Genomic DNA, 26,515 nt, shown 5'->3' with positions numbered 1-26,515 from the left:
CATATTTGGCTATTTTCTTTCCCTCAGTGAAAGTGAATACACTTTAGCTATTCCTTCCAACTCTCCCATTCATTTATTGCATGAATGAATCAACTCTATAGATAACTTTTTAATTTCTTTCCACATTCACTAATTTATTTATGAAATAATTTTTGAATATCCATTGTGTGCTAGTTGCTGGAGTAAAAAGTTTGTCAGTCTAGTATACTTTCCTCTGCTTTCTTAATTTTCACTTAAGCTTATTTTATGTTATTTCTTTGCTGTTCTTATATTAACAATCTGTTATAGTTTAAAAGTATTTTTTCCCTTTTTAAATAGCTATGTGTCAGTATTTCATTGTGTTTATCCTATTATAGACAAAGCATTTGTATACCTAGGAGATCTAATTAGATACTTGTTGAAGATTAAATTTTTAAAAATATTTATTTATTTATTTGAAAGGCAGAATTAGAAAGAGATCTTTCATTCACTGGTTCATTGTCTAAATGGCTGCGATAGCTGGGCCTGGCCCTGGCTGAAGCCAGGAGCCTGTAATTCTGTTTGGGTCTATAACCTGGGTGATGGGCCCAAACATTTGTGCTGTCTGATGCTGCTTTCTCTGGTGCATTAGCAGGGAGCTGCATTGAAAGTGGAACAATTGTGGCACTCTTATGGGATTCTAGCATTGCAGGAAGTAGCTTAACATGTGGTATCACAATGCTGAACCCAAAGATTAAAGTTTCTTTAAAGATTTATTTATTCACTTGAGAGGCAGAGTTACAGACACACAGAGGGAGAGACAGAAGAGAGGTCCTCCATCTGCTAGTTCACTCCCCAAATGGCTACAATGGCCGGAGTTGGGCCGATCTGAAGCTAGGAGGCAGGAGCTTCTTTTGGGTCATCCACATGGGTGCAGGGGCCCAAGCATTTGAGCCATCTTCTACTGCTTTCCCAGACCATAGCAAAGAGCTGGATTGGAGTAGAGCAGCTGGGACTTGAACCAGTGCTCAATATGGGATGCCGGCACTGCAGGTGGATGCTTAAGCTACTATACCACAGTGCTGGCCCCAAGATTAAATTTTTAAGAAAAGGAAGACCATGTAGAACAGGCATACCATGTGTATACTTTCAGCCATTGCTGTGTAATCTGCATTTAAGTCTTTTCATTTTATATGCTATAGAAAATTTATTTCATCTGTTTCCTATGTGCCAGAGGTTTTGAATAGGAGCCATTTAAGTATATATAACTTTGAAGCAGTAAGGTTGTAAAATAATTGAATGAATGTTTCAGAAGAAAATTTTACTGGTTTCAATGTAGTAATTGTTTTATGAGGATATTGGCCTCTAGGGGGGTGTTCTAGATCTATTCAGTCCTCCGAAGTATGGACTTAACGTTAGGTCTTTTAATTTTACCTGACATCTGAAAATCCTCAGGCAACTTCATATGTTCCTTGTGTCTCATGAGTACATGATTTTATATAAGTTGCCATTAACTTGAGTTTCACATTTCTTCTTTAGTTCTTGTTTCATTCATGTTGTGTTCTATGAATAATTAATTTGTACCTTTGATAAATTTGTTTCAGTTTTAGGCTTTATTCTCACAGAAGTTGTAAAGAATATGTTTTAAAAAAATAGAACAGGAGCTTTTGTGAAGGGAAGCTTTTTTTTTTTTTTTTTTTTTTTTGGACAGGCAGAGTTAAGAGAAACAGACAGAAAGGTCTTCCTGTCTTCCTTCCATTAGTTCACCCCCCAAAATGGCCACTACGGCCGGTGCGCTGTGCCTATTGGAAGCCAGGAGCCAGGTCCTTCCTCCTGGCCTTCCATGCGGGTGCAGGGGCCCAAGCACTTGGGCCATCCTCCACTGCAGGAAGCAACATTTTTAAAAAAGAATTTCTGCGAGTCTGTACGTATTTCTAGTAGTGGACATATGTTAATTCCCTCCTTAGCATCCATTCCTTTTTGCTTCCTTCAGTGGTAAGCTACACTCTTCCCTCACTTTCAAGCCTTGGGATTTAGAGGAATTGATCTTTTTTTTTAAAGATTTATTTTATTTATTTGAAAGTCAGAGTTACACAGAGAGAGAAGGAGAGGCAGAGAGAGAGAGAGAGAGAGAGAGAGAGAGAAGTCGTCTATCCACTGGTTCACTCCCCAGTTGGCCGGAACAGCTGGAGCTGCACCAATCCGGAGCCAGGAGCCCGGAGCTTCCTCCGGTTCTCCCACACGGGTGCAGGGGCCCAAGGACTTTGGCCATCTGCTGCTGCTTTCCCAGGCCTAGCAGAAAGCTGGATTGGAAGTGGAACAGCCAGGACTCGAACTGGCACCCAAATGGGATGCCGGCACTCCAGGCGGCAGCTTTACCCACTAAGCCACAACGCCGGCCCCAAGATGAATTAATCTTATTCCACATTCTAAGGTACCCTGATCAGCTTAATCTAGTTTAAATTTCCCCATCCATAATACCCTTCCTCTACTACATTCAAGCCTAAATCACATAATACTAGTGAGTGCCCTGGGAAAGAAAAGCTTTCTTTTCTTCTTCAGTGATTACAGGTGTTTGGTACAGTTGTTAAAGTTGTGGCCTGGGAGGCCCACACCCCTTACTAGAATGACTGGTAAGAGTCTTGGCTATTCTGCTTCCAATCCAGCTTCCTAATTTTGTATCCTAGGAGGCAGCAGATGATTACTCCAGTACTTGGGTCCCTGTCACACACATGGGAACCTAGAAGGAGTTCTGGGCTCTTGGATTCATCCTGGCCCAGCCCAGCCCTAGCTATTGTGGGCATTTCAGGGATAATCCAGCAAATAGAAGGTCTCTTTCTGTCTCTCTCTGCCTTCAAATAAAATGAAAATAAATAATTTTTAAAGAAATGTTACTCAAGGAGACTCTTTTTTCCATAATGTTACATGAAATTGTGAGTTGAAGAAAGACTAGCCATTTTTGTTGCAAAGATTTGAAGCATCCTAAGGATGAACCTACCTGTAGAACAGGGGAAAACCAAGAGAATGGCAGAGAGGTAGAACTGTATCCTTGATGGCATTGTGAAACTCTGGAACAAACTTCTGGATTTTTTCAGTTAATGAGACAGGTTCCTCTTCCTCCCCCCTTTTAAGTGAGTTTGAATTGGCATTTATATATACTCTAAAATACCAGTTCCTTTTGATGCTACTTAAGACTTCTCATTTGTTTGTTTAGAAACATTTACTATGTAGCTACTGTATGAGAAGCACTGTGATTGGTATTAATTGGTATTAAATGAATGAGACGCTTCTTATCCTATGGGACTTACAGCTTCTATGGAGACCATTATGGGATGAATGGGTTAAAGTATTACAGGAACCAGCCATAGACAGAAGTTTATATATTACAGAAAAAGTGATGGAAGGAATGATTCTGTCATGGCTGTGGTACTAGATGGCTGCCCAAATCAGAAGAACTTGAGCTATAAGTCTACAACTATCTGCATGTTATTAGCATTGGTCTAATTTCAGCAAGGCATTATTTGTCACATTAAATTGAGTGCTAATTTGAATTAAATCTAATCTGTGAAGTTGTTGGCTTTATAATTTATGAGCTGTAAAGGGCATATTCCTAATTGTACAACAGTTTATGCATATTTAAAATTGTCAGTAACTGGGAAGGTCTGTGTGTGTGTGTGTATAAAATTTTTTCTTTCCTTCTAAAAGATGTCCTTATCCTATTCAGTTTTGAGAAACTAGTAGGGGTGGGCACTAGGGGAACCATTGGAAAACTGGCTAGGTGGAGGACAAGATTGTAGGTGGAGAAACTTCTTCATTAAATTGATGTCATTAGTTCATTTAGTTGAGCCTGGGATAAAGAATGTGGAAGTGGGATTTGAGAAGCAAAAAAGTACAAAACAAAATATCTTAAGTAAATAGACTTTATGGCTGATTAGATTTTTGGGATGAGAAAAGAAAGCCCAAATATCTGGTCAGTGACTGGGTTATGATGGTACTGTTTAGAAAAACAGGAATTAATAGAAGGAAGAAACAGGGATTTTTCTGGCTGAGATTTGAGTTTGGGGTTAATTTTCAGAATAAGAAGTATTAAATTCTGCAGAGCATGTAAGATTTTGGCTTTCTCCCCCAGCTGATAGAATGTCCTTAGAAGTATGTTAGACTACTTTCCTAACCTGTGTCATCCAAGTTCAAATCTGCAGAACTGGCAACATTTTCTTCTTTGGCATGAGGGCCAATTCAGAAAAAGTAGCTGGTTGCAACTGAGTAGATCCCCTACTGATGTACATGGTGTGTGATCAGAGTAGAGGATACTTTTACAGCGTGAAGGTAAAGACTCTTTTTCCCACAGTATTTGATAAATAGTAGTGGGAGGAAATTGAGTTTGTAGCTCTCTGTTCCTATATGATACTCCTAAAGACAGGCTAGCCACTTGGTATGATGCAGGGATACAGTGGCAAGGGATCCCTGATATACAGCATAATGTTGTCAGTAAACATTGTGGAACTTTCCAGCAAGGCAAGGGTGCCTAGGAGAAAATGTTACATTTTCAGAGTATGTTTATAATACAAACTTGGATGTAAAATATGAGCTATGATATAAGTCTAATTATATCTAAGGCAAGAAACAGTCCTTTTGGTGATTCCTTGAATTTGGGGAAGGAAAATAGTGGTTGTGTATCTTTTAGGACATTACTTTGAAACTACTTCTAAAAGTACTTCTTAATTCTTATTGTGTGTATGTGTAAAACTGTTAAACATGCACACATTCTTGTGTCATTCCTATTTGTTTCAGGAAGTCAAAACAGTGTCTGGCAAATTTTAAATCCTTTACTGATACATAGCATCTAGCATACTACAAAATGGGTTTTATAAACTGTTAAAATTTGATTGGGGCTGGAGCTGTAGTACAGAAGATTAAGCCTCTGCCTGCAGTGCCTGCATCCCATATGGGTGAGGGTTGGAGTCCTGGCTGCTCCACTTCGATTCAGCTCTCTATAATGTGCCTGGGAAAGCAGCAGAAGATAGCCCAAGTGCTTGGGCCCCCGCACCCAGGTAGGAGACCTGGAAGGTACTCCTGGCTCCTAGCTGGGGATCAGCCCATCTCTGTTATAGCCATTTGAGGAGTGAACCAGCTGATGGAAAATCCTCCCTTCCCTCTGTCCCTCCCTCCCAACCTCCCTCTCTCTCCCTCTCTCTCTCTCTCTCTCTGTGTCTCTGGCTTTCAAATAAGTCAATAATTAATCCTTTAAAAAAAAAGATTTGAGGGGCCAGTGCTATGGCGTAGTGAGTAAAACTGCCGTCTGCAGAGCTGGCATCCCATATGGACGCCGATTTGAGACCTGGCTGCTCCACTTCTAATCCAGCTCTCTGCTGTGACTTGGGAAAGCAGTAGCAGGTGGGCCCCTGCACCTTCTTGGGAGACTGGGAAGAAGCTCCTGGCTTCTGGTTTCGAATTGGCACAGCTCCAGCCATTGCGGCCATCTGGGTAGAGAACCAGTGGATGGAAGACCTCTCTTTCTCTCTCTTTCTGCCTCTCAAGAAAGCAATAGATTTGATTGACTAGAATTCAGAAAGTCTAGACAAATTACATTGATTTTTTTAAAAGATTTATTTATTTATTTGAAAGAGTTAGAGAAGGAGAGGCAAAGAGAGAGAGAGAGAGGCCCTCTATCTGCTGGTTCACTCCCCAGTTGGCCACAACAGCCAGAGCTGCGCCGATTGGAAGCTGGGAGCCAGAAGCTTTTTCCTGGTCTCCCATGTGAGTGCAGTGGCTCAAGGACTTGGGCCATCTTCTACTGCTTTCCCAGGCCATAGCAGAGAGCTGGATTAGAAGTGGAGCAGCCGGGACACGAACTAGTGCCCATAAAGGATGCTGGCACTGCAGGCGGCGGCCCCACATTGATATTTGTGATGATTCAGTTTTTTCCATCTCTGTTGACACTAAAGCAAAATGAAATACTGAATTGGGACATATGCAAGATATACAGGGCCATGGAAAGCAGGAGAGGTTAAACTTTTAAAAAGATCTTGGAGGACTTCTCCATGACCACAGATAAATTTTAGCCAACTCAGTAACAAATTTACTTGAGAATCTGAGATCAGGTGTGTGTTATAAAGTATACATAATAATTTCAATGTTTTGTTATTTTTTTACAGTAGTAAAAAATATGATATGGTATGGTTTGTACGTCTTCCTAGTATATCCAGAGTCTGGTCACTTCCATCACTGCTGGATGTCTAGCATCATCTCTTGCTTATATTATGGCAGTAGTCTCCTAAATATTAACTGTGTATTGGAATCACTTGAAGATTTTTAAAAATACTGATACCTGACTCCCCCTGGTAGTCATTCTGATTTAATTGGAATGGATTGCAACCCGGGACATTAAGATTTTTAGAAAAGCTTCTGGTGTTTCTAATATGTACTGTCTCAAATAATCAGAAAATCAATAATCTTTCCCTGAAGTAATTTATTCTGGCTGTGTTTTTGTGCCAGTGACCATGTTAATGTAATTTGGGATATTTCCATTACTTAAAATTTTAGGGGCATGTCCTAGTGTACCCATTAAGCTTTTCAGTTGTGAGCAATGAAAGCTGACTCTGGCTATTTTAAACAGAAATAAAATTTACTAATAGGATATTGAGTGGTTCACAGAATTGGAAGGCTAGGAACAAGTGTTTAGCTTAGAGGTCAAGATGCCTGCATTGCAACTAAGAGTACCTAGCGTCCATTCTTGGATCCAGCTCCTGACTCCATCTTCCTGCTAATCACCCTGGGAGGTATTGATGATAGCTCAAGTAACTGAGTTCCTGTTGCCCATGTGGGAGACACTTCTGGGCTCCTGGCTTTGGCCTGGCTGGGTTCTGGCCTTTGTAGCCATTTGTGGAGTGAAGCAGCAAATGGGAGTGTTTCTGTCCCTCTCTGTTTCTCAATTAAATACATGCATGTATGCAGATATACAAATTAGCTATAGCCAAGCCTAGAAAAAGTACATGATCAAAGGGAGACTAAACAGCTGGAGCCACAGTGAAACTTTTGCCAATGAGTAGTGGCTTTTGCCTTTACTGAGTAGTGACTTGCTGGTCTGGATTATACTACTACTTGCCCCGGTCATTCCAGGCCACCACTGGTTCTCAGAAACTAGATGCTGCCTCCATTATTGCTATCGTCAAAAAGAATTTTCTCTTATTTCTGCTTTTATGTGCTACTGGGCTCCATATTAAAATCTCTGGTGGATATATCTATTAGTTGGGGATTCTTAAAATATGCAAGCCTTTCATATGCTTAGGGTCAACAAAATGACAAAGGTCTACTATACATGGTATAGTTTTAAAAGGTATTCTTTATTTTATGCCACTTGTTCTCAGACTAAGAGCCCATAGAGTGCTAGTGTTCTTCCATAATTATTTTTAAGCTTTACAGGCTGCAGTCACTACATGAGTAAGTAGGAAGCAAATTACTAGGAAAATTTGAACATCTAACTTTTTATGAGTGTTATGTATTAATTTTGGAGGTGTGGAGATCAGCATACTTACAGAATCACTGTGTTTCTAGATGATAAAAATGTTCTAAGTTTCTGTGATAGAAATAATATATCAGTATTATATGTCAGAACTGTCCAATAGAAATAAAATATGGACCACAAATGTAACCCAGATTTGTAATTTTAATTGCGGGGTCGGCATTGTGGCATAGCAGGTAAAGCTGCTGCCTGCAGTGCCGGCATCCCATGTGGGTGCCGGTTCAAGTCCTGGTTGTTACACTTCTGATCCAGCTCTCAGCTATGGCCTGAGAAAGCAGTAGAAAATGACCCAAGTCCTTGGGTCCCTGCACCCGCATGGGAGACCTGGAAGAAGCTCCTGGCTCCTGGCTTTGGATCAGTGCAGCTCTGGCTGTGGCAGCCATCTGGAGAGTGAACCAGTGGATAGAAGACCTCTCTCTCTCTCTGCCATTGCCTCTCTGTGACTCTGCCTTTCAAATAAATAAATAAATAAATCTTTTAAAAATTTTTTAAAAATTTTCATTGAAAAGTAGAAAGAAATATTTACAAAGGTACTTCAAGAAATTTGTGGAAAATGAAATTAAAAGATGAGTTTATTTTGGTACAAAATACTTGAAATCCATTAATATGACTGGTACTAAAAAGTTTGGCAGAAAATTTTTATTATGAAAAACTGCATAGATTTCAAAAATTGTAACAAAATATATTTATCTAGTAATTTTATTTTTCCATGAACTTTTAAGTGTCCTGGAATTTAACCCAATAGTTCAAAATACTATTTTAACATGTAATCAATAGAATATTTAGATGATAGTTTACACCCTTTTTAAAAAAAAAAACACTAAGCATTCAAAATCTAGTTTGTATTTTCCACTTAGAGCATAGCTCAATTTAGACCAGTCACACATCAAGTGCTTAAAATAGCCACATTTATTAATAGCTACTGTATTGGACAGTGCAGTTTTGAGGCATTCTGTGAAATGCTATATGACTAGCAAGTACTGTCACCTAAACGTAATATGATAAAGTGTTTTAGATACATTATAAAAACTGAAATGAATATGTTAAAAGTAATAACAGGGGCAGGCTCTGTGGCATAGTGGGTAAAGCCGCCACCTGCAGTGTCAGCATCCCATATGGGCGCCGGTTCAAGTCCTGGCTGCTCCACTTTCTATCCAGCTCTCTGCTGTGGCCTGGGAAAGCAGTAGAAGATGGCCCAAGTCCTTGAGCCCCTGCACATGCGTGGGAGACCCTGGAGGAGGCTCCTCCTGGCTTCGGATTAGCACAGCTCTGGGCATTGCAGCCAACTGGGGAGTGAACCAGTGGATGGAAGACCTTTCTTTCTCTCTGCCTCTCCTCTCTCTGTGTACTCTTTCAAGTAAATAAATAAATCTTAAAAACAAAAGTAATAACAAAGTGTTTTGTTATTAACTCTCAAAAAGAAAATCGATTTTTAAGTCCAAAACAGATTTGACTTTGCAGCATTTTTTTTTTTTTATTTTGGAATGTGTGAAATGGAGAGGAGGAATCTAATTTTTTTATTAGACTTTTTTATATTTTTGTTTCCTGAACATTTAAATTCATGGGAAATTGCAGTATTCCAGATACACCTTAAGGCAGAAAAGGGCAACATTCTTCAGTGCAGAATTTGCTTGTAAATTATCAAAGCCAATCATTTTATACATTTAATATGTATGTTACTACTAGTCTTACTATCTGATATTTTGAAAATGAGAAAGGTGATAGTGACTGACTGTATTTGTGCTTGAGAGTCTATCATTTATGACTTCATTCCCATACATCATTTATGTTGATAGTAAGTTTTGTGTTCTAATTATTTTTATTCTTGCAGGCTGCTGAATCAGGAATAATAAAAGTTAAAACAATAGCTGCACGAAACACCGAAATTTTGGCAGGTAATGTTTTGCATTAAAAATTCAACAATTAATGAAAATTTGATTAATAATAAAAGTAGAATTTTAAGGAAAAGTCCTCAGTTTTCTGTAACATCTGTTCCTCATGTCCTATTATATTTTTCTTAAGTATACAGAGCATGTAAAGGGCCTAAATTGTGAACTGATTGTGTTTGCTAAAGATGAATGCTATAAAATTCTCTGAATTCAGAAAGCTTAAGACTTCTTACTAAGGCAAGGTTTTCTTTCTTAGTCATCTTCCACCTCCTGCTAGTCACCTAAGGAGCACCTTACCCATAAAAGGTGTGTTCAATTAAAATTGATTGCATTGAACTGAGTAAAAGATTGGTTCTCAGTCCACATTCCAAGACCTATTTTATCTTTAACATAACATAAGCAGTTCATAATGTTGTATTATGTACTACATACCTGGAACTGAAGCAGTATGATTATGAAGAAAGAATGGGAGTGGGGTGGAGAAAAGAAAACACAAATGTTTTCTTACCATCTCTTGTTTGACCCTCATTTTCAACGAAGAATTTCAAGTTTCTCTTTGTTGGCGTCCTTTCTCTACTCCATCTCTACTCCTCTGCCTCTGTTCTTGTCTTAGTAGTGAACGTGGAAAAGAGGAAAATAGGCTTTCTCTGTCTGTGTATCTTCTTCTTCTTCTTTTTTTTTTTTTTTTTTTTTTTGAGAATCAGTTGTATGTGAGGTAACTTGTGCTGCTCTTACATAAGACAATCCTGTGGTGAAATGTTGTCTTATTTTATAGTAGATCAAATTGAGATGCAAAGATACTAAGCTGCTTGCCCAAGGTCACATGATCAGTGGTGGAATCATATTCACATCCCTTGTTTTTCCTGCTGCAGTGTGTTCCTGTGATATGGCAAGGCTTCCATGCCAGCTGCTCCCTCCCAAGCATTTCATACGTAGTGGTTGCTTGCTTCACACTACATTTTCAGTTAGACTAGTACTATTGATCTCAGCTAGTATAGGAGAAAAGCAGTCCTGTTTACACACAGTCCAAACAGTAAAGAATCTCTTTAACTCTTGTAAACTTTGCATTTTTTTTTTTTTTCTTCAAACGGGATACAGCTAAATCCCTAGTGGGATTTCAGAGTGTTACAAAATGAAATGAAGATTTTTTTGGGGCAATTTAGGGAGGGAAGCAAGAATGGATTTCATTAAACAACCCAACTTTGCTGGAAATTTGACCTTAGCTTTCTTAAATTGCATCTATTTATCACAGTTTCTTCCCTGATTTTGAACAGTCTATCAAAACACCTAATAATTTTATAATATTATTCACAGCAACAATTAATGCTCTGCATATTGAGAAGGGGGATGTGGTAAAAGGTGAGGGTGTATATAGTTGGGTTGGGGTAGTGGTTTGTTGGGTTTTGGGAGATACATGTTGGGCTGATTAGCTACTGTGAGGATATTAGTATTTAAAGATAAATTATGACCTAGATATTTTTAAGTTGAAGACTTCTCATAAGCCAGTCATATTATAATAACATTGTAAACATTTACCTTGCTATATTGTTGGTAATATCATGGTAAGTCCTTAATTATTCCCAATACAAGAAGTATTTGGTTGTTCTGTAGTTGAAGTAAGATAAAGACAAAGACTGATTTCAGAGGATCACTGTTCCAGTGTTCTATACCAAATAAAATGTTCAACTTAAGGATGAGTTTGAAAGTTTTAATTCATTGATAAGAGTTTAATATTTAGGTGGGTTGCCAATTTCATCTTAATTCAGTTAGCATTATTGAAATCAAGTTAGAACAGATTTTCATACACATGTAGTTAATAGTTCATACTTTAATCTTCACAGTATCCAGAGACATGAACTTGAGGAGTTACATATTACCATTTAAACTTTTTTTTTTTTAGCATTTTTTAACCAAATATTTGTAGCAATTAATGCCTAAAAATGGTAGATTCATAGATCTCTGTCATCTTGAAAACTAAAGGCTTTTTAAAATTTTAAATTAGGCAGTATGTGGTTTCTAAACTATATAATTAATTCAGAGTACAACTAATACTGAGATAATTTTAAATGTTTTATTTTCCGAAAAGTATTCAATTCTTTTTTTTTGGACAGGCAGAGTGGACAGTGAGAGAGAGAGAGACAGAGAGAAAGGTCTTCCTTTTCCGTTGGTTCACCCTCCAATGGCCACCGCGACCGGCGCACCGCGCTGATCCGAAGCCAGGAGCCAGGTGCTTCTCCTGGTCTCCCATGGGGTGCAAGGCCCAAGCACTTGGGCCATCCTCCACTGCACTCCCGGGCCACAGCAGAAAGCTGGCCTGGAAGAGGGGCAACCGGGACAGAATCCGGCACCCCGACCGGGACTAGAACCTGGTGTGCCGGCACCGCAGGCGGAGGATTAGCCTGTTAAGCCATGGCGCCAGCCAAAGTATTCAATTCTTAATAGTACTTGAATCTGTAGGAGACTATAGAGTACTACTATGTGCTGTAATGGCTATCAAGGATGCTAAGCAATTGAGGAGTCTCAAATGAGGTGGGATATTGAATTCTTATATGTTTCCATATATTCAAAAGTATAAGGAACTGGAAAAAAATCAAAATCTTTAATTACAATCAGTTACTTGAGCTACTGATATTCAGTATAGATTCCTCTCCAACTTTAGATTTCATAGATTTATTTTCTAAGGGAAAATTATTTACATTGCAGAATAAATCTCTTTGCATCGCCCCTTCTTTTAAGCATCCTCCTTTAATGTTTATTTTTCTTTGTTTTCACTGCTGTCATGAATGCTGACATAAGTGGGAATGCTATGCCAGGTAATGTCAGCATTGATTCAGATATACAGATCATTATTTCAAAATTCCCTTTTTCTTTAAAGATAAAACTCTATAATTGAGAGATAGCAAAAAAATTTTTCATTAAGAGTTGTGTTTATTATTCTAGCTTACATTATACTAGAAACTGAGAAGCCATGTGTTATTTAAAAACTGTACAGTCTGCTTTTGGCATATATATTTATTTGTATCAAAGAATAATGAAATTGTGATATCTTTAAATTGTATATTTAACCTGTTCCCAAAGCCAAAATGGTTACATCACCTATGGCTGCTTTCAGCTACTGTCAGTGTACACATAGAATTTTTACATGAATAATTATTATATATGATTTGTGTTTTCTTTTCTCACATAGTTTTTCTTCATCTTTTTCATATCTATACTTAAAATGTAAGTAACAGTGAGTAAATAAATATACTTGGAGTTTTTTTCTGCCATTAAAAGGTAGTTTATCTGCTTATTTTACATATTTTATCTTATCAGTACATATACTTATGATCTTTTACATTTATAGCATATCTCAGACACCATTTTCTTAGTAGATTATTATGCAAGAATCATGAGGGAAGATAAAAAGATGGGTAATATAATTCACCTGCAATCTATATGGAAATACAAAGACTGTATTTGAAAGCTTTGCTTGTGCCAATCATTCAGATTAACTTTCCTGCTCCTAAAATCCTTTGCCAGAAACTTTCTCTTCAAGGTGACATTCCCTGAGGTCAAGATCAAGATCTTATTCTTTATTATATTGCTAGTATTTGTCACATTACATGGGAAATAATAAGCTCTCATTAAATGTAAGCTAATAAATGAATCACTCTAAGATTCAAATAAGTCTCTTGTTGCCTTAATTTTACATGTTATAATTATCTGAGTATGAATTTTTTCATCTTGATTTCATGACAGCCAGATAATAGAGGAATAACAGAAACAGACCCTAAACAGAATTATAATACTGTGTGGTAAATGTCAGGGTGGAAGTATTGACATAGTATTATTATGGGAATGTAGGGAAGGTACCCAACCCAGCTTGGGAATCTTTTTTTCTTTCTTTTCTTTTTTTTTTTTTTTTAAAGATTTTATTCTTTTGAGAGACAGAGTTAGATTGAGGGAGAGGGAAAGGTCTTCTATCTGCTGGTTCATTACCCAAATGGCTACAGTGGCCGGAGCTGAGCCAATCTGAAGCCAGGAGCTAGGGGCTTCTTCCAGTTCACCTGCATGGGTGCATGGGCCCAAACATTTAGACCATCCTCCACTGTTCTCCAGGCCATAAGCGGAGAGCTGAATTAGAAGAGGAGCAGCCAGGGCTCAAACCGATGCCCCTATGGGTTACCAGCACCGCAGGCATAGGGTTAGCCTACTATATCCCAGCCTGGGAATCTGAAGCTTCATCTTGAAGACTGAGCAGGAGGAGCTAGGCAAAGTATTGAAGTAAAAATAAAGAGTCTTATGTAAATAAAAACAAGGGGTACAAAACAACGTGGTGTATTTGGATGTACTATTGGAGTATTGTCTAGCCATAAAGGATGAGGAGGGAATTGGTGTCAGGGAAATAACACATTCATTGTGTGATATTCTGAGCAGCTTGATGGAAAGAGATTGACTCAGGGAAGTGACATATTCATATTTATAAGTAAATTACTGTGACAGCACTATAGAGGATTTATTTCAGTGAACCATTATGAAGGTGGAGTTCTATAATTTAGGTTAGAAGACATGAGGACTGTAATTGATGAGCCATGCTCACAAATTGACCCTTTGGGCTAAAGATTACAGTTTCTCTATAATATAATTGTGCTTACTTTTTTTTTTGAAGATTTATTTATTTGAAAGAGTTAGACAGAAGGAGATGGAGATGGAATGGAGAGAGAGAGAGAGAGAGAGAGAGAGAGAAAGAGGAAGGGAAGGAAAGAGGGAGGGAGGTCTTCCATCCGCTGGTTCACTCCCCAGTTGGCTGCAGTGGCCGGAGCTGTGAAGATCCGGAGCCTGTAGCTAGGAGCTTCTTCCACATCTCCCACGTGGGTGCAGGGGCCCAAGAACCTGGGCCATCTCCCACTGCTTTCCCAGGCCATAGCAGAGAGGTGGATCGGAAGTGGAGCAGCCAGGTCTCAAACTGGTGCCCATATGGGATGCAGGTAGTGGCTTTACCTGCTATACCACAGTGCTGGCCCCCATAATTGTGCTTTTATTCTTTTTTTCCCTTGGATTTTAAAAAGTTTTAAAGTTACAGTATTTTTTTGGTGTCCTATGTCTTTTTCTTTGATGCTATCTTTTAAAATGTTTCTAATTGCTGTATAGTATTTCAGCAAGTGCATTGTAGTTTAACCATTCCTTCCTGTTATGAATATTTTAATATTATTTCTTTTTTGATAAATTTCTAGAAATGAGATGATACAGAATATGAAGTTTAATGTTTTCCAAAAATGTGAAAGTTTTACCTTTACAAACAGTAATGTGAATGCATTTTTATAATATCCTTGCAAGGGCCTACGCCGCGGCTCACTAGGCTAATCCTCCACCTGCGGCACCAGCACCCCGGTTTCTAGTCCCAGTTGGGGCACCAGATTCTGTCCCAATTGCTCCTCTTCCAGTCCAGTTCTCTGCTGTGGTCTGGGAGTGCAGTGGAGGATGGCCCAAGTCCTTGGGCCCTGCACCCACATGAGAGACCAGGAGGAAGCACCTGGCTCCTGGCTTCGGATCCGCGCGGTGCGCTGGCTGCAGCAGCCATTTGGGGGGTGAACCAATGGCAAAGGAAGACCTTTCTCTCTGTCTCTCTCTCTCTCTCTCACTGTCCACTCTGCCTGTCAAAAAAAAAAAAAAATTCTTGCAAGGATTATTGTTTTAAAAAACTTTTTTGTAAATGAGCAGGCAAATGAATTCTCATTTCTTTTCTTTTTGTTGTTTAACATTTTCTCTATGCATTGAATTCTTTATTTCCTTTTTTATTTTGCATTCATTTCTCTGAGTTTTTGTGTTTTTCATAATAAAACTTTTATGTAAAAGTATTAACTTCCCATTGTGTTTATATCATATTTTTCTGTGGTCACTTACCTTTTAATTTTTTAAAACCTGATTTTTATGATTTTTTTAAGGATTTATTTATTTATTTGAAAGGCAGAGTTTAAAGAGAGAGAGAGAGGAAGAAAACAAGCAGGCTGTCTTCCCCAAATGGCCACAGTGGCTGGAACTGGTCCATCTGAAGCCAGGAGCTTCCTTCCAGTCTCCCACATGGGTGCAGGGGCTCAAGCACTTGGGCCATCCTCTGCTGCCTTCCCAGGCACATTAGCAGAGAACTGGATCAGAAGTGGAGCATCTGTGACTCAAACTGGTACCCGTATAAGATGCTGGCATTGCAAGCAGAAGTTTCACCTGCTACACCACAACGCCATCCCCCAGTGAATTCTTTTGTTACTCTACACTTAGAATGCCTTTCTCTTCTACATAGTTGATAGTCATTTTTATCTTCTTTAGTTTTTCTGTAGTTTGATTCTTTTTTTAATTAATACTACTTGGGGTGATGTGAGGATCTAGATTTTTTTCCATTTTTCAAAATTACTAACCAGTTATACCAACATCATTTCCTTTTCTGTAATGTGCTTTTTTTTTTATTTTTAAAGATTTATTTATTTACTTGAAAGAGTTACACAGAGAGGAGAGGCAGAGAAAGAGAGGGAGGTGGGGGGGGCTTCCATCCACTGGTTCACTCCCCAGTTGGCCACAATGGCGAGAGCTGTGCCGATCTGAAACCAGGAGCCAGGAGCTGCTTCTGAGTTTCCCACGTGGGTGCAGGGGCCCAAGGACTTGGGCCGTCTTCTGCTATCCTAGGCCACAGCAGAGAGCTGGATTGGAAGTGGAGCATCTGGGACTGGAACTCGTGCCCATATGGGATTCTGGCATTGCAGGTGGCGGCTTTATTCACTACGCCACAGCGCCTGCCCCTGTAATGTGCTTTTAAAATATGAAGCTTATTACTTTATTTATAGTCTTATTCTTGAATAATTTACATATATTTTGAGACCTTTGCACAACTACATTTTTTGTTGTTGTTAAGGAATAGCAGTCTTCCCCAGAACTAGGTTTTAAATGTGTTTTTAGAGTAGAAATAATTTCTAGTGCACATTTTATTTCTTTCACAAAAATTAATTATTCAATGGATGTTTAAATTTACCATAGTGGGCCGGCGCCGCGGCTCAATATGCTAATCCTTTGCTTGCGGCGCCGGCACACCGGGTTCTAGTCCTGGTCGGGGCACCAGATTCTGTCCCAGTTGCCCCCCTTCCAGGCCAGCTCTCTGCTGTGGCCCGGGAGTGCAGTGGAGGATGGCCCAAGTTGTTGGGCCCTGCACCTGCATGGGGGACCAGGAGAGGCTCCTGGCTTTGGATCAGTGCGGTGCGCTGGCCGTAGCGCGCTGGCCGCGGCGGCCATTGGAGGGTGAACCAACGGAAAAGGAAGACCTTTCTGTCTCTCTCCTCTCACTGTCCACTCTGCCTGTCAAAAAATAAATAAATAAATTTACCACAATGAAATTTTATTAACCCTGTTAATGTGACTCAGTAGGGTATCCTAGTTTAATTCTTTTTTTCCAGGATAAAAACTGCAATTATGCAGTGACACTGCTCAGAGCAAGGAAACCCCTAGGATATGGGGACCTGCTGGACCTTCTTCAGGTGTGTGAAAGTGTATCATTTGATCTCATAGTTACATAATCTGGAGCTACAACATGAAACACACAGTTATGCTTATTAAGGGATGTAGGTGTGATATACACTTCTTTTTTTTTTTCCTCCTCCCAAACCTATTTTTATATTTTAATGGAAACTGACAGAGAATTTGGATTGAAAAGAATCAACCTTTTTATCTTTATTCTGGAACAACTTATAAATGTTATAGCACAATGTCTTTGCAGTGCTATCCAGCCCTTTCCTTGATGCGATTTCTAAAATCTCAGCCTACAGAAGACATTTCTATGAAGCCACCTTAAAATAGCATATCATTAAAATGATTGTAAATAGAGAGTGGATATCTATTAGAAGACAAGAGTAATTCCTATTTTTCCAGAACCACTATCTCTTTTGAAAGAAGGAAAACAAATGAAGTCACTTTTTTTCTTAATATTTTTCAATTACTGAGTTGTGATCTAGATGTGCTGGGTATGTTTTTGTAACTCAAACTGTGCTTCAGAAGACTTAGAATAGATAATTTTGTTATGGTTTTGTTGATCATCTATTCTAGATAATATAGAAACTTTCTTTTTGACCATTATATTTTCATGTAATTGGGAGGAAAAGAAAGTGAGCAGAAATGAGATTGGTGTTCAATCCTTTTGAGTTACTTTAAAGTTTAAAAAATATTTTTATTACTATTTTAGGTTTTTCTCAGCTTCACAGACTTAGCTGTAACTAATATTTGTGCATTTCACTATGACATAGTTTATTTTATTGGTTCTAAGATGCACATTTTTTTTTAAACAAAACTTTTTAATATCTCCCAAATTGGCCTTTCGTCTTATAATTGATGGTACCTTAGTATCACTGTGGGCCAGTAGGGGTGTAGTTTTCTTGTTCAGTGTGTATGTGAACTTTATTTATAGTTATAACCTCTTATTATCATCACATCCTTTGCATTGTGTGCATTGTTGGTTTTAATTGCTATTTAAAATGTCACCCTAGTTGTTGTTAAAAACAAAACAAAGCTTTGTTAACATCATAGGTGAACTTACGAAAATATTGGCATCAAAACATGCAGTGTGGATGTCAGTGGCTTAGAAGAAAATCTGAAAGATAGTAGCAAAGCAATCTTTCAAGATATGAGGCATCCCCAATACTCTTGAAGATCCAAAGGATGAAATTGTATAGAAAAACTAAAAGTGATTTGAAAGTATTGTGTCATAATTTTATGGGCATTGATTTTCTTTGTGATATAATAGTTATGTCTTAAAACTCATTTGCATCTTAGACTCTGTGAAAACATATTGTCTTTTCTTTATCTGAAGACTTAAGGTGGACAGCTTTAAAGTGCAGGTTTTTGTGTCCTTTTTTAACTTGCTGTTTACCTTGAAAAGTGTCAGCACAATGTTGTAGGAAGAATAGTGAACCAAGAATTAAAGGACATACGATCTCAAATTCCAGTTTTATTACCTACTTACTTGGGCATAGCTTGCCCTATAGATTCTTAAAGATTATTGTGATTTTCAAATGATGAACACATTAACATCATGATACTTGTAAGTGTAACCTGTTACTATTTAAAACTTTTAATTTACCTAAATAATGTTTAATAATGAATGTTTAGCAGAGGAAGTGATATAACTTTATACTTAAGTAAGAGATTTAATAGTTTCTTAAAGCTTTTATGGTCATTAATCATACATATCAATCTTTTGAGTCGTTGTTATAGATACTTTATTTCTAAGCTTGAATCAAAACCTTTGTACAGAACAACAAGGAAATAAGAGGAGAGTTCTCTAGGAAATACTATTCTTTGCTGGTCACATTTGCTATCTCTTAGCTATGCTAGATCAGTGATTTATGCTGGCATAAGGAGAGACTTTGCAGAATGTAGGGTAGGAAACTGTATAATCAGTTACCTTTCCTTAAAGAGAGCTTTGGGAGAGGAAAGATGAATATTTAAATGGTAAAATTAATGCTGATTTTGCTCTTAATGGTGATTCTGGATGACTTTCCCTCAGTGTTTTGGGAAAAACTTTAAATCTCAGATTTATATTCTTTATTACATGAATTGCCACAAAAAATAATGGATTGGAAAACAAATATCAGGTTCATGAATTTAATGTTCTCTTGACTTGGAATTCTATTTTATTTATTCAAATTTCCTGAGAATGACAAGCCTGTCTTACTCATCTTTATGTAGCCTTTCAGTAAGTGTGTACTGATTTAATTTTGTTTTATAAATCTATGTATAATTCAGTTTGTGTACTTTCTAACCTTTTACATTTCTGTTGCTACTTTAAAACTTATGAGAAAGTTGACTTGGTAGAAGTTAAATTTTGAAATTACATCATATGCATCCAATTGGTTTAAAGTACTGATTAGGTAATAAGAGGAGTAAATTTCTTGATTTTAATGAAATATGTTTATTTCTAAAAGAAGAAACTACTGCTATGTAATTTCAAGAAATAAATACAATTCTAGGAAGTTTCTGAATATTCATTCACAAGTATGGTAGGGATGATGTATATACTATTTGTAATTACTCTTTCTGCTCCAGAATAATGAATTCTTTTTTTTTTTTTTTTTTTTTGGACAGGCAGAGTTAGAGAGAGAGAGAGAAAGGTCTTCCTTTTCTGTTGGTTCATCCCCCAAATGGCTGCTACAGCCAGTGCGCTGCGCCAATCCAAAGCCAGGAGCCAGGTGCTTCTTCCTGGTCTCCCATGTGGGTGCAGGGACCCAAGCACTTGGGCCATCCTCCACTGCCTTCCCGGGCCACAGGAGAGAGCTGGACTGGAAGAGGAGCAACCGGGACAGAATCTAGCACCCCAACCGGGACTAGAACTTGGGGTGCCAGCGCCGCAGGTGGAGGATTAGCCTAGTGAGCCACGGCACTGGCGAATAATGATTTCTTACCTGTAGTTTTCTTCCTGTACTTCATGAGGAAATAGAGTGCTTTCTAAAGCAGGATAGAACTTCTGAGGATCCATGTCCTTGCAGAGTTTATGAAAGGAGGAGGAGAACCAGAGGACAGAGTGTTAGGAGAAAGGCAAGGCAAAGCTGTCATTAAGGAGGTGGTTTCATTATAGAGCCTTTAGTATCCAAAATATTTTAACTCTTACCATTCAATTTTAATTTGGTATTTATTGTGCATAAATCATTTTTTTTGTTAACATTGTCATTACTGGTTGTAATTTTGTAAAAAAAATTATGCTTAGTTTTGAATTAGACTTAATGTATTTTATATGTGTTCTAAATAAAGCATTGAAAGAGAACAGCTCAGAGGTTGTACAGCCTTTTCTAATGGGTTGTGGGACCAAGGAACCGAAGATCACTCAGCTGTGTTTGGCCGCCATTCAGAGACTCATGTCACATGAAGTCGTGTCTGAGGTAATTTGAAGATTTTTGTCTGAACTGTACTTAAGAGTTATATCAGAAGTTTTTGTGAGGAGAGAATAAAATATAATGTGATATTTAATGTAAAACTTTTATAAATGGCAGTGTGAGTGAAGGAAACTAAATATTGCAACATTTTCTCATTAAACATTAATAATGAATAAAAATAAAGTGCAATTTGTCAAGTCATGTTTAAGAAGTTACACTTTGGTAATACAGATGATAATTTTGGGAAGCAAAATTTTAATATCATTGAATAGTTATTTGTATAATTCATGTCTTTTTTAAAAGGTAGGAGGGAAAATGAAGACTGTTTCCTAGATTATCTGAAGTGGTAATTTGTAATTCATTAGCTAAATGTTTGTGTCTAATCTTATGATGGTAAAACAAAAGATACCTTATTACTGTGCATCTTGCTTTCAAATGAATAGAAATTACCTTAATTTTTTATTCCATATAGTATATAATAGAAGTAAATTCTCTTTTTTCCCTTAGTGTAGCATATTAACAAATGTCAGATTTTACTGAGTGTACAAATTTGTATTGCTAACTTGTGTTGCCTTTTTTCCTATAACATTGCAAATAAAGTAATATATAAAAAGCAGACTCATAATTTGTATATGTCTACATTATTCATGTCCAAATGAAACACATTCATGTTGTAGGAATGAGCTTTGATTTTGGCTAGTATTGCAGAAATTACATGCTTCTATTTTTGTATAATTGAATGTGTTATTTCATAAAAATTTCCTCTTTTTGAGGAGAAAATTATTCATTTAAGTCACAAATTAGTTGAGAGGTGTATTTAGATCTGTAAGTATCAGAATAAAGTTTTTGTTATTGTAATCAATAAATTCTAGGTGAGATGAGATTCATATACATTTTCTTAAGGTCATAAAGAGCTTTATTCTATTTATTGACAGTTATTCAAATAATTATTTTACAGACTGCAGCTGGAAATATAATTAATATGCTTTGGCAACTAATGGAAAATAGTCTTGAAGAACTTAAGCTACTTCAAACAGTTCTTGTTCTTTTAACAACCAATACAGTAGTTCATGATGAAGCACTTTCTAAGGTAGGATTTAAGATGTGATTTGAATGATGAAAGTTTAAAGCCTGGTGTGTTTGAACCAAAAGAAACTTCCCTGTAGCTATTATAATGATCAGTGTTGGTTATTAATAACCATCATTGCCTTATTTTCTCCCCAATAGAGTTGAAATCATGTTAGGATTCTTTTTTTTAAATTTTATTTAAGGTATGCAAGTTTCATGTATTTCATGTATATAGATTTAGAAACAGTGATACTTCCCACTCTATTCTCCCTCCTCCTTCCTCTTCTATTCCCTCTCTTGATTTTTACCATGATATACTTTCAGTTTATTTTATACTCATGAGATTCACCCTACAGTAAGTAGAGAGTTCAACAAATAGTATGAAGTTAAAAGCAGTGTTCCTCAACAGTAGTGACAAAGGCTATAAGCAATCATTGAAGTTCATAATTTTAATTTCAGTAGTATACATTACATTTTTTATTCTCTGTTACCACAGATCAGGGAAAACTTATGTTATTTGTCTTTTTGGTACTGGCTTATTTCACTAAATATAATGATTTCATTCTTTTTTATGGCTACATAGTATTCCATAGTGTATTTATACCATAATGTCTTTATCCATTCATCAGTTGATGGACATCTGAGTTGATTCTATAGCTTACCTGTTATAAATTGAGCTGCAATAAACATGGGGGTACAGATCATTCATATGCTGATTTCATAAAATATGCAAATATTTTCTCCCATTCTGATGATTGCTTCTTTACTTTGCTGAGTGTTTCTTTCGCAGTGTGGAAGCTTCTCAGCTTGATGTAATCCCTTTGGTCTATTTTGGCTTTGATTGCCTGTGCTTCTGGGGTCTTTTCCAAGAAGTCTTTGTATATGCCAATGTCTTGCGTTTTTCCCCAATGTTCTCTTCTAGTGATTTGATGGTATCAGGTCATAGTTGATTCAGACACTTGATCCATTTTGAGTGGGTTTTTGTATTCCTGCATGTGGAGATCCAGCTTTCCCAGCAACATTTGTTGAAGAGATGGTCCTTGCTCCAGTGATTGATTTTAGTTCCTTTTTCAAACATAAGATGGTTGTAGATGTGTGAGTTGATTTCTGGTGTTTCTATTATGTTCCATTTGTCTATCCATCTGTTTTTGTGCCAGTACCAATTTGCTTTGATTATAAATGCCCTGTAGTATGTCTTGAAATAGGGTATTGTGATGCCTCTGGCATTGTTTTTGTTGTATAAGATTGCATTAGCTACTCAGAGTCTCTTGTGCTTCTATATGAATTTTAGCGTCATTTTCTGTAGATCTGTGAAGAATGTCATTGGTATTTTTATTGGGATCATGTTGAATCTAAATTGCTTTTGGTTATATGACATTTTGATGATATTAATTTTTCTAATCCACAAACAGAAGATTTTTCCATTTTTTTGTGTTTTCTATTTCTTCAATGTTTTGTAATTTTCTTTGTAGAGATCTTTCATATCCTTGTTTAAATGTTTTCCAAGGTATTTAATTTTTTCTGTAGCTGTTGTGAATGAGATTGATCTTAGAAGTTCTTTCTCAGCCATGGCACTGTATGTGTATGCAAAGGCTGTTGATTTTTGTGTTAGTTTTATATTCTGCCACTTCACCAAACTCTTTGATGAATTCCAGTAGTCTCTTAGTGGATTCTTTAGGTTCTCCTATATATAGAATCATGTCATCTGCAAATAGGGATAATTTGACTTATTCCTTTCCAATTTGCATCCCCCCCCCCCTTTTTTTTTTCGTTGCCTAATGGCTCTGGTGAAAATTTTCAGGACTATATTGATTAGCAGTGGTGAAAATGGGTATTCTTGTCTGATTCCAGATCTTAGTGGAAATGCTTCCAACTTTTCTCCGTTCAATAGGATGCTGGCTGTGGGTTTGTCATAAATTGTGTTAATTGTGTTGAGGAATGTTCCTTCTTTTTTCTTTTTTTTTTGACAGGCAGATTTAGATAGTGAGAGAGAGAGAGAGAAAGGTCTTCCTTTCCATTGGTTCACCCCCCAAATGGCTGCTACGGCCAGTGCACTGTGCTGATCCGAAGGCAGGAACCAGGTGCTTCTCCTAGTCTCCCATGTGGGTGCAGGGCCCAAGCACTTGGGCCATCCTCCACTGCCTTCCCGGGCCACAGGAGAGAGCTGGACTGGAAGAGGAGCAACCGGGACAGAATCTGGTGCCCCAACCGGGACTAGAACCTGGGGTGCTGGTGCTGCAGGTGGAGGATTAGCCAAGTGAGCTGCAGCGCTGGCCAAGGAATGTTCCTTCTATACCCAGTTTGCTTAAGGTTTTCAACATGAAAGGTTTCTGTATTTTATCAAATGCTTTCTCTGCATCTATTGAGATAATCATATGGTTTTTATTATTTGGTTTGTTAATGTGATCTATTATATTGATTGATTTGTGAATGTTGGACTTCCCTGCATACCATGGATAAATCCCACATGGTCTGGGTGAATGATCTTTGTGGTGTCTTGTTGGATTGCATTAGCTAATATTTTGTTGAGAGTTTTTGTCTCTATGTTTGTCAGTGATATTGGTCTATAGTTCTTTTTTTCTGGTTTAGGAATTAATGTGATGCTGGCTTCTTAGGAAGGAATTTGGGAGGATTCCCTCCTTTTCAATTATTTTGAATAGCTTGAGAAAAATTGGAATTATTTCTTGGAAAGTCTGGTAGAATTCAGCAATGAAGCCATCTGGTTCTGGGCTTTTCTTTGTTGGGAGGGACTTAGTTACTAATTCTATTGCCATCTTGATTATTGATCTGTTTAGGTTCTCCATGTCTTCATGACTCAATTTTGGTAGATTGTATGTGTCTAGGAATATGGTTAGGGTTCTTAAGCAAAGCCTCTTGAGTACAGATCACAGGCTTAGTTGTGAATAGGAAATAGAAAAGTAGCAGATTTGGGATAGAAGATGAGGGAAGTAAGAGGGAAAGGATATTAAAGTATTTTAGATTCCCTGTCATACCTCTCCCCTCTCCCTTCTCTTTTTTGAGATATAATTTTATATATATATATATATATGATATGTAAACCAGATGGTTCAAATCTGTCTCTTAAGCAGCTAGAAAAGTCTTTTTGGATATATTTTTTAAAGATTTATTTATTTATTTGAAAGGCAGAATTGTAGAGAGGCAGAGGCAGAGAGAGAGAGAGAGGTCTTCCATCCACTGGTTTACTCCCCAGATGGCCGCAAATGCTGGAGCCACACCTATCCAAAGCTAAGAGCTAGGAGAATCTTCCAAGTCTCCCACATGAATGCCAGGGCCCAGGGACTTGGGCTGTCTTCCACTGCTTTCCCAGGCCATAATGGAGAGCTGGATTGGAAGTGGAGCATCTGGGACTTGAACTGGCGCTTATATTGGATGATAGCCTTGCAGAGGTGGCTTTACCACTGCACCATGGTGCCAGCCCCTTTTTTGGATATTTTTAATAGATAAGTCTTCTTGTATGATAGCTGTTTCTTATCTTTTTGTTACCTAGCCACCCTTTGAATATATACAGGTGTTCTATTTGTTATACTCAAGAGCCTTTTTAAAAAAATTATTAGATAATTCCAAAGATTAAAGTAGAGAGTAATATAAAGAGCTGTCTTCAATTAATCATTTGTTGTCTAAGGAATTTTTTGGACTTCACATTGTTTATTGTAATTTGCATGCCTTTAAGGATGGATGGCCTATAAATTTGAGAAGTACACTGTCACATTGTGCTCTGTGTAACTATCTTCAATGAGATAATATGTGTCTTTTCTACTTATTTATATGAGTTAGTATATTATAACAGTTTATAAAATTTTTACTTAATTGCAAATAGTTTATTCTTTTAAGCCTTTACCTGCTATATAAAATACTTTATTTACACTTTTCTTGTACATAGCTTTTTTGATCTCTAGCCATTATTATTCTGTTACATATATTTAAAATTATGCAATATGTTATAATTTGGCCTACTTAACAAGTAAGGACTAATTATAGGGTTTACTTTGTTATTTTGGAATGAAATAGTATGGGATGAAAACATCAAATATAAAGAACTATAACAAAAATTGAGTAATATGAAAGTTTCTATGTAACTATATAATGTGCCTTTCCTTTGTATTGCCATATAAAGAGTAATAGTAATGGCAAAGGCTTGTTTCTTTTAAAATGTTTAATATAATCCAGGTGATAAGGCACTGAATCTAAATAATCACTATGTTTTTCTCTAGGGTTTCTTTTAAAACTAAAACTTTTAGAACACATAGGAGCAATGTGAGATATTGGGGCAGGCAAAGACTTCCTAGGCGACAAAATCCATGAACCGTAAAAAAAGAAGCTGCAGAATGGGGGAAAGTATTTGTAAATACCTGTTACAGGACTTTGTATAAAGACTGTATAAAGAGCTCCTATGATTTATTCATAAGGCAAACAACTCAATTTAAAAAAACAGACAAATGATTTCAATAGATGCTTCAGAAAATAAGATATTTAAATGACTAAATAATGAAAAAAGATTCACAGTGATCAGAGAAGTTTGAATTTAAACCACCGGGATATCCATTAAACATCCATTAGAATAGTTAAAAGTTTAAAAGACTGACCGTGTTAAGTGTTGTTGAGCTATAGAATAGATAGTTCAATAGTAAAGCCGCTTTTGGAAACTGGATTAAAATGTTAAACCTATACTTATTGTGTTACCCAAATATTTCATTCCTAGAGATTTACCTAAGGTAAATGAAAACATAAATCCTCACAGAGAGACTGGTAAATGAATGTACATGCTGTTTTATTTATAATAGCCTCAAACTAGAAACCACCCAGATGTCCATCGGGAGATTAATGGATAAGCAAAATGTTATATCTTGACACCATAGAAAACTGCTTAATAATAAAAGTGTACAAGTCTCAAAAATACTTTACTTGAAAAGAAGCCAGACACAGAAAAGGATATACTGAATAAATCTATTTATATAAAATTATAGAAAATACTAGGTAATCTGTAATTGTAAGAAAATGGATGGATGGTTGTCTGAGGTTAAAGGTTGATTAAAGAAATGGATTGAAAAGGAGCACAAGGAACTTTAGAGGTGATGAAAATATCCTATATCTCAAGTGTATCGGTAGTTTCACAGGCCTGTACATTTGTTAGAGCTCATTCAGTTATACTTTTAAGAAATATTATTATATAT

General features: G+C 37.1%; 1 protein-coding gene across 3 annotated transcripts in view; it reads left to right on the top strand.

The window, feature by feature from the left end:
- MON2 (MON2 homolog, regulator of endosome-to-Golgi trafficking) overlaps positions 1-26,515 on the top strand; it is a 124,736-nt gene that overhangs the window by 8,973 nt on the left and 89,248 nt on the right. For 2 of the 3 annotated variants that reach the window (XM_062203313.1, XM_062203312.1), the window contains exons 2-4: positions 9,312-9,375; positions 20,134-20,261; positions 21,214-21,345. In XM_062203313.1, coding sequence (XP_062059297.1) covers positions 9,312-9,375; positions 20,134-20,261; positions 21,214-21,345 — 324 coding nt within the window. The remainder of the gene's footprint in view (positions 1-9,311; positions 9,376-20,133; positions 20,262-21,213; positions 21,346-26,515) is intronic. The other variant, XM_062203314.1, reaches the window with a different exon arrangement.

Source organism: Lepus europaeus, chromosome 10 (genome assembly GCF_033115175.1).
Source record: "Lepus europaeus isolate LE1 chromosome 10, mLepTim1.pri, whole genome shotgun sequence".
In the NCBI taxonomy this organism is placed as follows: domain Eukaryota; kingdom Metazoa; phylum Chordata; class Mammalia; order Lagomorpha; family Leporidae; genus Lepus; species Lepus europaeus.
Note: the sequence above shows the minus strand (reverse complement) of the source record. Positions and strands in the feature narration are given on the sequence as shown.